This window comes from Lonchura striata, chromosome 3 (genome assembly GCF_046129695.1).
Source record: "Lonchura striata isolate bLonStr1 chromosome 3, bLonStr1.mat, whole genome shotgun sequence".
Lineage (NCBI taxonomy): Eukaryota > Metazoa > Chordata > Aves > Passeriformes > Estrildidae > Lonchura > Lonchura striata.
Genome location: NC_134605.1, coordinates 95,143,560 through 95,156,139, shown reverse-complemented (window position 1 = coordinate 95,156,139; position 12,580 = coordinate 95,143,560). Strand labels below are relative to the sequence as shown.

The following is a 12,580-nucleotide window of genomic DNA, read 5'->3' as shown; positions in this document are numbered from 1 at the left end:
ACTGGAATAGACTTTCCAGGGAAATGACTGAGTCACTGTCCTTGGAGATATTTAAAAGATATGTAAACAGGACACCAAGAGATATGGTTTGATGCTGGACTTGGCAATTCTTAGTTAAGCTTGTGATGGATTTGATGATCTTAGAGGTTTTTTCTAACCTAAACATGTCTATGATTGTACCATTTTATGAAATAAGAATCAAGTGTGATATCCATTAGGAAAAAATATAACCTTTTACTGATAATTTGGAATTTATCCATTTTCTGCTTTAGAGGATTTAATATTTCAAAGTGCATGATTAAAGCCTTGATCCTTGTTCCATAAACTTATATTTCTACAAAGCACATGTAAGCGGTATGACTAATCTTGATTAACTGTATTTGTCAACACTGGTTCAAAAAGAGATGATAATGATGATGCTGTTATTTATTTCTCAAAGCAATTTTTGCCATTTCCATTTTAATGAGCATTGCTGAAAATTTCTGAAAAAAATGTAAAATATCTCTCTGCAAAATATGTATATGAAAATGGTAGCAACATTAATATATTTGATATTTATATATAGATATATTTTCCTTGTAAAAACAACTCTGTGGCTTAAATTATAGAAACATAAAACCATAGAGTATCTCAGGTTGAGGAGGTCCATAAGGATCTCTGATTCCAAATCTCTGCTCCTCACAGGACTACCTAAGATTAAATCATATGATTAAAGTGTCTTCCAGACATGCCTTAAACTCCAAAATGCTAAAATGTCTTGGCACAGCTTTATTGCCTTAAGCTATAACTGAAAACATTGGCCATTATGTTTCAGTGGATTTCATGACAATCTCTTAAATTAGAAAATCCTAGCTTTCATGCATCTTTTTGATGCCAACTGGAATGTGTTTTGTCAAAGCTCCATTACTGAAAATGTTTCAGCATACTCAAAAACAACAAAAAAAAAACCATTCAATATAATAAGTTTTTCAAATAACCAGATCTATCTTACACTTATTCTGAAAAAAGAGAATTAGAGTTACATAATTTCTTGCAACAACACCCAGCAACAGTCAACTCAGAGTGAATTGGGTGTGCTCGCTCTACAGTTTTTAGTTCAATTGTGATTGAAATGTATGTATATACATACATATATAGGTAGGTTGATTTTCTGTATTTCAATGAACCTATCTGACTTATGTATGGCTCAGCATTTGCTAATACTTATTACAGGGACAGACAGAAAGCAGGGGCTTTATGTTTGGAGAAAAGAACATGACTGCTTCATTTAGCAGTAAGAGTCCAACATTACCTTCCTTTAATCGCTGATCAACACAAATATCAAATGTATAGCCAGGAATAGAGACAGGAGTGAAACTCTTGTGATGCCCAGACAACAAAACAAATTATGGCGATATCTACTGTAGATTGGCGTTCAACTTGTCTCAGAATTCAGAGGGATTTAATTACAATATCAAAATATCAGTGCATTCCTTTGATGCAGCATGAATTCAGAAGAGGAACTGTATTAATTTATTTATAATGGAATTCTTAGATGCAGGTGCACAATTCTGTGACAATTTTAAGAAGACAGTAATTATCTGGTAAAGTATGCATCACTGAATAATTTAATAGATAAAGGCTTCTATAGAGGAAACATGCTCTTTCAGGTGAAGTAACAATTTGGAGTTGTAATATGTCTTCAAAATTCACTGAAAGCAGCACCTTTTAATTAAACAGTTCTGTCTACAATATTTTAATTGACAGATGTTTAATTAAATAGGAGGAAGGTGAAAAAGCTTGTGAAAAACTCCTCCTTTCCTTTCAGGGAAAAGGAATACTTTTAGTTCTAATGCTGCATCAGTTACATGCTTTTGAAATATAATGATTGCTCTTTAAGACATTTAATTCTTTTTAATTAATATATGAGTTTACAGACACTGAGCACCTATATATGATGTTTACATAGATCCTTTATAGCAGTACAGGTTAGAGACTTACACTGCCTTATTCACTGGAATAGCTATGCATTTAAATCAGTTGGATTACTATTCTACCAGTGAGGAACAAATTAAAACCCTTTCAATTATATAAATTTCTCTAGAGGTGATTTACAATGGAAATATTAATGAATATTTCATTATATCTGTGCTGCTAGGTGCTAATACATATTTTTTTTAATGAACCAATGGCATAAAAGCCCTCATGAGTAAGATATTTTTAAAGAATAAGTATGGACTTCTTGTCAGAATCTTGCACCTTTTTCTTTAATTTGTTTCCCTTGAGGTAGTATGTAATTGGTTTCTGAGTAATCTCAACAACCTTGCCTGGAACACCTTTCCAGATATATTTTTCCTTTGGGGGTAGGGGACAGAGACCAGAGTAGTTTATATTAAATCTCAGCACAAAAAGTAGAAAGTAATTATGACTGCTCAAAAGCCACAATAGCAGTCAGAAATCAAAACACAATATTAAATGTATATAAGGAAAAGATACAATGTTGAGATCATTATAGTTTTACACCATAAATGCAAGTGCACCCAAACTTCAGCTGTTAGGCACAGCTTTTGGCAGCCTTTAATATCCCCAAATGGGGCACGCTGTCCTTGCTTAGAAAAACTAGCTCAGGGTTAGGGAAACTCTTTGAATTTCACACAGTCTGCACACCCCTCAGGATAAATCTGAGCCTTGACTCTTGCTTCTTTCTCTGAGATCAGCGTCAATTTGTTGCTGGAGCCTGTGGAAAGACACTGGATGCAGCTTGGTGGGAGAACTTGTTACTTCAATTTTACGATCAGTTTTCTCTATAAGCCACATACAGATATATCTGAACTGCTGGTGTTCATCTATACTAACATCAAATTTAGAAACATTTGCCTTTTTGCTGCTGATGCTGAAAACTCGAAATGAGCAAATTCAAAAGAACTGTAAAAAACAATATATTCACAAGCAAGGGCTGTGTATGGAGAAAATATATATAATTAAGAACCAGATACCTAACAAACTGGGGAATTTCTGTGCACAAGAAACTATCAACCTGATCAATCAATAGTCATGCATTCCCCTAAGGTATCCATCAGAATGGATTTTAATCTCAGAAGAAGGGTGTTTACCTCCCTGCCATGAATCCTCTTCCCTTTTTGCCATTTAGTGCTTGGGATTGAGTCGTATCATTCTCTCACTCTGGAACTAGGACTACCATAGAAATTAAAGATGTAGCATTCTACTGGTCCCATCAAGAGCTGAGAATTTGTATTTTTTTCCTTTTTTAAAAAGTTGATGAAGAAGTAGGCAATGTCTTTTTTTAAAGCAAAACTGTTTAATTTAGCAAATAAAACAAAGGCATCAAGGAAAAATATTTTAAAGCAATTTATTAAAATGTTAAGTGCCTATTTAGCTTCATCTAACCAACTGACCTTAACATACACTATCAAAATTAAAGTAAGAGTTCTCAAATTACATGAACACACAGAAAACAGCAATTAACTCTGGTCTCGCTTCACTTGTAAACCTTAACTTTTAGACTATTCCAGGAAGCTGGATTCTCAAACAAATGAAAACCTAACATATTTTGCCTTTGCATTGTAACTGTCATATTACCCCATGGTGTCTGAAATAGTAATTTGTTTTATTTATAGTATTTTTGTTTCCTTCCACTAAATTCTCCTGAGAGCTGGCCTGGATATCTAGGATATTTGGACATATGGTAGGATATCTCTACAGCAATTTCTTCATTGTTTTAGAGTTAGAATTCTCCAAGTAAACAACCTGTACTCACTAGCCTTGAAATTATCTCCTTTGTACGTTTCGTGTTCCCCTCTGAAAGTTTACATTGAGTTCAATAAACCACTTATAAGGTACAGATGAATGTCACTGTCAATCCCTGTAGCATTTGTCATGGAAGTGCCCAAGCACAAAATAATCAGGTGTGAAGAGAGAACTTCAGCTCATTTCTCTGGGTTTCAGAGAATCCTTTTTTAGTGCTGTACTGCAAACTGCTCTGATATTATAAAAGATGCATATAAATCCTGAAGATGGTATCACATCACATACAGCAGATGCTTCACAACTGAGGTGACAGACATAGGTCTAACAGAGGCAAGACAGCACCAGAACTGAAAATGGTACAATCCTATCAGGCAGAAAGAGCTTGCTGCTAAGATGGCTAAACTACTGCCTCTGTGATACAAGCTATTGTTTTCCAGAAGACATCCAAAATGACAGCTTGGTAAAACTGGAGTAACAGTAATTCCTTAGCTCTCATTCATGTACTTTCCTTTACATGGAGTGCTTTTTGGAGTAGAATTTCCACTTATAAATATAGGTGCATTGTCTATTATGGCATGGACCTGAGTGTGGTTAAGCTACATAAAACTGCAACACAAACTTACCAGATGCAGTGTTCAAGGTGAGTCAGATCTCCCTTACCAGGGAGAGGGAGATTTGACTCACTTTGTAAAAACAGGATTCAAAACACGATGTAAAAATGGGATTCAAATATCATTAGCCTTATTCGGCAATAGCACTACAGGAAATGTCAGTTCTGCTGTTACTTTTCCATAAAACTGAAAATATTTAATTGAATAAAATAGAAGTGCTCACTAGATGATATTTAAAAGACATTCATAACCACTTTTCAATATATGATCACAGCTCAGTTACACTCACAGCTTGAGAGGTTTGACCATACACTGCATCATCTCAAAATCCTGTCATTCCTGCTCAAAATAGGTAAGGCCTTGCTTTTGAGTTTCACAATAAGATTCTAGCAATTTTTTTTTTTTTCTTTTTTTTTTTTTTTTCTGTGAAGGGAGATCATGACTTTTATGATCTATGATGTAGATTGTCCTGTTTATTCCACTTCTAGGTCATAGTGTCTATTGTACACATAGCTCTTCACGTGAGTTTATGTCAGGCTTCAGAAAAATTAAGTGCTGTATAAAATCAGCCTAGTACCTTACTATTACACCTTTTTAATTTCTGTCTTTCTGCTTATATTTCAAGCCTATAACCAGACTTTTGTGTGCTATCTTGGCAACTATAAATTACTCTGTTACAAAACTCCAGCCATATATTTTTATAATATAAATATATTATAAAACATATAAGTTCCAAGTATGCAATTCCCACAGCAGTCATAGTGATTGTTAAAAATCATCACAACACACTCATTCCAGCATTTAGTAGGTGCTAATTTACTAAAATATGCTAACGCTGGCTCTTTTTTTATAATGTAAGCTCTTTGCAGAAAGGATTTTCTTTGCCTGAAGAGAATCTGGTAGACAGGCTTTGCAGCATGCTGGATCCCGAGGTTTGGATTCTTTAGTAAGACAACAGTACAAGGCAGTTAAAGTTAATAATCATCTGGATAACTGCAAAGAAATAAACATTAAACCTTTTGTATCTATGACCAATTTGGACACCAAACAATGAGGTACAAGTATCAGCACAGCAAATTTCTGTTTATTTATTTATTTATTGTACATAATGCCTTTATACTATCATATATGAATATATTTTTAGCATATGAAAACAAGCTTTAAGGAGTAGTATAGAGAGACAGTGCTCAAAGAAGTGCAAATCTTGAGAGAAGTACAGTAAGCATCAGACAATTATTATTTTCTTCACTGCCTGAGAAGAAAAGGGAAAACAGAGGAGAAGATTTCTGTCCATTCAGTGGGTATTCTTTCTGTATAATTTAATATCCAACTGAAAGACTAGAGCAGAGATTTGTTAGGTGTCGAAGAGGTTTTGAGCACGAAGGTCCATGTCCTTGTACAGCTAGTATTTACATCTTCAATCTTCATTACTAAAAGGACAGCACTGTTGCTTACTAAGACATCCTATGTTCCTTGCTGACTACCGCTTTTCCTGGAGAAAAGAACTTATTTTCTTTCCCCACAATGCTGCAATTAACTCAATCACAGTTATTCACTGCAGAAAAAAAAGAACTAAATATCCTCTGGGTTAAAGACAGAGACATCTTTTTTCCATTTTTATTTACTTTTCTTTTTCTCCTTATCTTTCCTATTAAAAAAAGTTTTCTTCAAGAATTCAACTTTACATTATTTTCTTAATTTCACCTGCATTTCAGCATCTCCAGCTGGATTAAATTAAACAATATGATGCTACAATTCAACAAACCATGACATAAGTTCACATAAATTCATGTCTAAATAATGACTAAATTTTACAGTGTTCACTCTTCCAAACATCTCAGCTGTCTCAGAGTAAAAACCTAGCAGTTCAGGACCATGTGTTGAGGACTTTATAAGTACAGAATTTTACATTATAAGCACATAAAAATCAATCAAAGCAAACAACAAGAACAAAACTAGGGTAGTCTTACTCTAGCATTTTTACGTTCAAAATGGGAAAATAACTTATAGAGCTCACACCCACCATGCTTTTATTATTCATCTGCATACCGTGTTAGTTGAGTTTCCATTTAAATGTAAGCCACTGTCAAAGAGAGGTGATGAAGTTCCACTGCTGTGATCACTGGATGGTCCAGGGGAACCTGGAAATCAGATCAAGAAAAATACCTGCTGATGTTAAATATACATATACATATACATATATATATACATATACATACATATATATGTGTATATATATGTGTGTATATATATATATACATATATATATATATATAGAGAGAGAGAGAGAGAGAGAGAGAGAGAGAGAGAGAGAGATCAGAGAACATCTATTCCAGCTGTAAAACACAGGAAGAATTTTTAATACAATTTCCCAAACCAAGACAGAAATACTATTGCATTTTAGAAATACTGACAATTAAATATCCATATGCTATATTTAATGTCTAGAAATAAAAAAGGTTTCATCTGAGAGGAGCTGTGCTCATGGGATCTATTTGTATGCTTAACTCTTTGCAGGACTAAGCCTTTTTTCACTGGGAATGAGACACTCAAAATAAGCAGTCCTTGTCTCATCCTTAAGTGATACGTAATCAGTATCCACGAATAAATTAATGTCAAATTCTGGTTTTTTTTGTTGGCAATAATGAAGGAATGGCACATATAAAAAATGCTGTGAGAACTGTAGGTAGATATTTCCATATTACAGCATCTTGTGCTTTTGCCATGACATGAGATGGTGTAGGGGAGGGAGATGTATAAGAAGGAAGCAGGGGAGGCAGATGCTACTCCTGCTGATGTGCTCATGGTGATGATATGGGTTAATGGAAAGAGACAGTATGATTGCAGTTAAAGTGAGCACACCACAGCAGTAAAACTGCCAGCACAGCAGCTGGTCTGACCGAATGCTGGATGGTAGGGGAGCAAGTGCCTGAGTCTTCTGGGATGGCAGGAGTGGCCAAGATAATTCAGAATTACACATGTATGCACTTAAATCCTGCCTGCAGTGTGATTTGGGAATTTCTTTATTGCATAATGGAATTGCTGCTTAGCTTTCTAAATGTGGTATTGATGCTTCATGACTGGAATTCCCTTTTGTGCATCAACTTGTGAAAAGCTTGAAACGGGGTGGTATTCTCTGTAACTCCATTACTATTCTCTTTAACTCCAATTTATTTATTGTCTTAAATCAGCATTATTTTCTGTCGTTTTATCCACCTTATTTGCTTATTTTCTCACCAGAAAAATGAATACTTATAGCAAGACATTTACCAAAGATCACTTGATTCACAAACCTTGGTTTCAGCCCCTATTGAATGGCTACACAACACATTCTAGAGAGGTGCATGTAAGCTCTTGTGGAGGTCCAGTTTCAGTTCAGGAGAAGGGTAATTTCTTAAGTTCCTTACATGTCTGATCATACCTAGCAAGTTCTTTTTTTTGAGCATGTGGTATAAGGCTGGGGTCATCCATGGGACTCAGAAGGGTATTGTAATGCTTGCAAAAATTTCCTCATGCTCTGCATAAAGGAAACAAATCTGATATGCTGCCCAAAATAAGCAGTTTGTACACAAGAGACCCCATTTCAGAAGCACTGTTGCACTCCTTGATAGTTTGGCAGCTTGTCTAAAATGGCACTGTCATTGCTCTTCCAGAAAAGGTTTTCTTTGAACAGTAATCAGAGACAGACCCCCCCAAAACCACTAGCTGGTCACATTGAGATGGGATGATAATCTCTGCTTTCTGTTTCCAGAAATAGCACTTTATGGAAGCACTGCCATGATCTCAGTCTTCCAGTCAGGAATGCTGCAGCATCTCCTGGTGAGAAAGCCAAGCTCCCCATGATGTATAAAGAGGGCATCAATATTTCTGGACCTATGTGAGCCTCTTGTGAAGGTGGCAGCCAGCTTGTGTAGAGTGTGCACTAGGTTTTAGTGGCAAGTGTTTACACGCTGGGATGTCTCCAAAAGTGGGAAATGGTTGGGGTTGCCCTGTGCCAGCCAGACAGATCCAGCCAGATCTTGCATTACTACTGGGCCGTGCAGCTGAGCTGGTAGCACCTCTGGGAAATTATTTAACAAATGGTAAAATGCAGAAAAGCAGAGACAATAGCAAGGAAATAGTGACACAAGGCTAGTGAAGAAGGTAAGGGGCAATTTATTTGTTTTGTATTGTCTTTGTATTTTGTATTGTTTTTGTTTCTCATTGCCTGAATCTATTTTAATAGGCAATACATTTATCTTGTTTCTCCATGTTCCCTTTGCTTTGGCTATGATGGTAATTAATAGTTAATCTCTTTTGACCTAAGAGCTTTTTTGTTCTATTTGTACACCACATTCTGCTTGAGAACAGGGAGTGAGAGAGTGTCTGAGTGGGAGCTGGGCTCTTAGCTAAGGTTAACCAATGACAGGCAATCAGTTCAAGTATGTGACTGATGTCAGTCTACAAGACGAGATGCAAGTTCTAGTAGCACTGTCATAGTCACAAATAAATATATTCAACCACATAGACAATACTGCTAATATGCTGCTAATTTGCCAAAAAATCGTTTAAGCTTGGACACAGATATCCGAGGCACTGTCAACATAATTTTAGACTTGTCTGATGATCTAGTAGGAAAAGCAGGAAGACCAAATCTGAAGACTCATTATAAGAAACACTGACCATATATTTTCATATTAAAATGATGACCAGTATGCACTGAAAGAAAGATTCTAGCATGAAATGTATAGTTCACCTTAGTAGAGGCCTGCCAAGTTGGCTTTTGACAGATATAAAAATGTAGATTAAATGACTGGCACTCTTCTAATGGCAAGGTCTAAACTATGACACCTGTGAGTCTGTTAAATTAGGAAAAAAAGTACATAGTTGAGTGCAACTTAAATAAAATCTAAATCAATCCAAAGAACAAGACAAATTTCAAAATGTTTTGCTTTTTTTGGAGAGAAAATAAACTGTTAAAATGAAACGGTATAACATGATTTAAATAATAAAATATATGGTATATATTATTTAAATAATAAAATTATTTAATCTGATTAAATAAACAGATTTATTATGAACACTTTTCTAATTACAACACTGATCACAACTGTGCAACTTGAATATTTTATCTGCTATCCAAAAGAGCCCCAACCTTCCCTGATCGGTATTGTTTATACACTTTTTAGTATTGCTACTCTTAAAATACTCAGTTGTCTCAACTTAATTCTGCTGACAAAACCAATCAAAATAGCAAAGTAATCTATGAAATATAAATAATTAGTTATCCATTTGTTTGGTAAGTGTCCTCAAAGTACCTTTCTGTGTAAATGTATGACTCAAATGGTTGCAAACACTATTTTATTGTATTCAGGCAAAGCTTCTACTGAAAAATTTTCAGCTATCACCCATGACTGTACTGCATTTTAATGAATTTTTTTTCAGTTTTATTTTGAATAAATTATACATAAGCAGCAAGGCAGTATGCATTTGATTCTTATATGTCAAACAGTGAAGTAGACAGACAATTTTCTATTTCTTCCTGTAAAGCACTCAAGGATTGAATTTCTATTTCTGTCACTGCCAGCTTATTACAAGAATACCGCAAAGAGGAAAACAAATTACTCCCATTCACTAATTTCCTCTTACCTAATGGGAGCTTTAAAAATGATGGAGCTTCCCTGAGGTATTGAACTGTGATGGTAACTTCATCGCCAGCATTTCGCAGTAGGTGTACCTGTCAATGTGACAAATAACAACTACTTTAAACCAAAGAACAATCAGTCATGGAAAGCACATTACTTACAATGAAATCAACATTCCTGTTGATCTCTAATAAACTCAGTGTAAGCATTTCTGACTTAGAATGTAGAATAGCTGAGGATCAAACCACACCAACAATGGAAAAGTGTAGGCAAGACTAATGGAACAACCTGAATAAGTAATTTGCTGGGCAACCTGATATTACAGACCAGCTGAACACAACTTCCACTAACTGATTTTATAAAACTGACATAAGATAGTGGGGAAATATATATAGATATAATACATTAATTTTGTCTGTATACAAAGAGAAAGACACATGGCAGTACCTTACATCATACACAGCTTGATCTTAAGTATTTGGTTTGATTGATTTGGGTACCAAATTAAGCACGCTTTTGTGTTTCAAATATAGTTTTGAGTTTTGTGTCTTCATTGTCTGTAACTATTTGTTAACCAAAAGGGAACAAATACAAATACACATGTATAGACATGTTTTAAACCATCAGAATTCACTTTGGGGCATAGCACACTACCACATAAAGTGGTTTTTTAAATGCAGAACTACAAATAATATCTCTGATAGAACTCAGTTCCTACTACAGGGCAAAGCTATTCCCCAGTTTCATATCCGTGACTCTCAGGAAATAGGTATTGTGTTTGATTTGCATGTGGCCTGTACACACAGGGCCTAAATATCCCTTATCCAGCTTGTCAGAAATGATGCTACAGCTTGTCGCCCCTAATCTGAGCATAACCAGAGCATTCATCCACCTAGCAGAAAAGTAACTGAGTGTAGCAAACTGACTTATATAGATGCATTTAATGGTTTAATGTGCTGGGAGGAAGATGGTGGCTGTGTTGTTCCAGACCACAGTTTTAGCACAATATCACATTGGCCAACATGATGAAATGCAGGTTTACCTCAAACATTTTAAGTTTTCCACTTGTGTACATAAAATAATGCTTACACTAGAGACTGATGTATTCACTTACATGAAAACATCAAGCTTATGTCTGATGGAAACAAATAACTTTTCTTCCTTTTTTTTTCTTCCACCCCCATCTGCCTCCCATCTTGATCTGCTTTTAAATGATTTACTATGAAAATACAACAGTCAGTGCTACTTACTTAACATGAGAAATCTGAGTGTTGTGCGTTTGTGGACAACTGAGGTCTCATTGTGGGAAAAAACACCATGGAGAAAAATAATATGATCACTGGTTTGATGACTAATCCATTTAAAGATGGTCACAACAGGAGTAAACAAGAATGACAGTGTAGCAAACTTTGCATGCTTCTTTAAGGTCATACTAAAGTATGTGAGGGCTGCAAAGCAAACCAGTGTGTCTTAAATTCTAAGGTGCAAGAAAACTATGTCTCCTGAAATCCACTGCCCCTTATTTTCTGCAGGAAATTTCCCGTTTCCTAGTTTAGACATTATTTATTGCTCAAGAAACACAGAAGGTGACTGGTAGCATTGTTGGTCTCGCTCTACTGTTACAAAAATAGGACAACCAATACATTCCCTTCCCAATTAAAAATGTCAGAAAGTATCAGGGCAGGGAGAAGCCACAGTTGTCAAAAAATACAAGATCCTGTTACCAAGTGCTGCTGTACTTGTAATATCATTTTACTTTTCACCACATGGTCAATCTATTAAAAATGCCAACTTTAGCTTATAATCCGTACAGAAACAACAGTGTTTTGCATAATTAAATAGAAAATTTCAAAAGCAACAAGTTTTAAAGGTGGACCTGATATATCTAATGGGAAGAAATAGAAACCAAATAAAATTAATACTGAGAACTCACTTTCTTATTTACAATTGCCTTTTTAAATAAGCCAAAGAAGTGCTTTAATTTTACCTTTGGAATAATAAGAAAGAGCTTTAATTTCTTAATAGAAATAAACCTTTTGCAGACACAGAAGAAAAACTATGGTTCCTCTTAATTAAGCAAGGAATGTTTGCACACAAACATTTATATTTGTCAAGAAATGAGAGGAGACAGCATTGCAGATATATTGCTGTACTTTTGGAAGACATTAGTCAAATTTTACAAAAATAAATACAAAAATTGTTGGAACAAAATGAAAGAATAGATGAGAAAATGTTGCAGAGTATGAGATTTCATTTTTTATTACAAATTATACTTTGGAAAGGAAATAACTCCAGTATTAATGATTTGGTTTAAATTTTTCAAGCATCACTAGTACCTTAAAAGATATTCACACTGTATCATACTCTCCTGAAGCTTCTTAGTATTCTTCAAGTAGTGTCTGAAGAGGTCCAAGTGTTGAACCACACACATACTAACAGAACTAAATCAATTCAGTGATCACAAGAAGGTCTTAACAGTCAGAAGGTCACTAAATACTGCACTGCTCTGGGATGCTGAAGCTTTTGCAAAAGTCCACTAAGTCCAAAAAGGGCAAATCCAGTATCTTTGGAGTAACATTCACTGCTACACTGTTGTAG

The 12,580-nt window shown here is 35.1% G+C and overlaps 1 protein-coding gene across 1 annotated transcript in view; it reads right to left on the bottom strand.

Moving 5' to 3' along the window:
- The window catches only part of SNTG2 (syntrophin gamma 2), a 200,608-nt gene that overhangs the window by 67,571 nt on the left and 120,457 nt on the right, over positions 1 to 12,580 (bottom strand). The window contains exons 7-8 of the mRNA XM_021551123.2: positions 9,987 to 10,074; positions 6,408 to 6,499 (exon numbers count right to left, since the gene is read on the bottom strand). Coding sequence (XP_021406798.2) covers positions 6,408 to 6,499; positions 9,987 to 10,074 — 180 coding nt within the window. The remainder of the gene's footprint in view (positions 1 to 6,407; positions 6,500 to 9,986; positions 10,075 to 12,580) is intronic.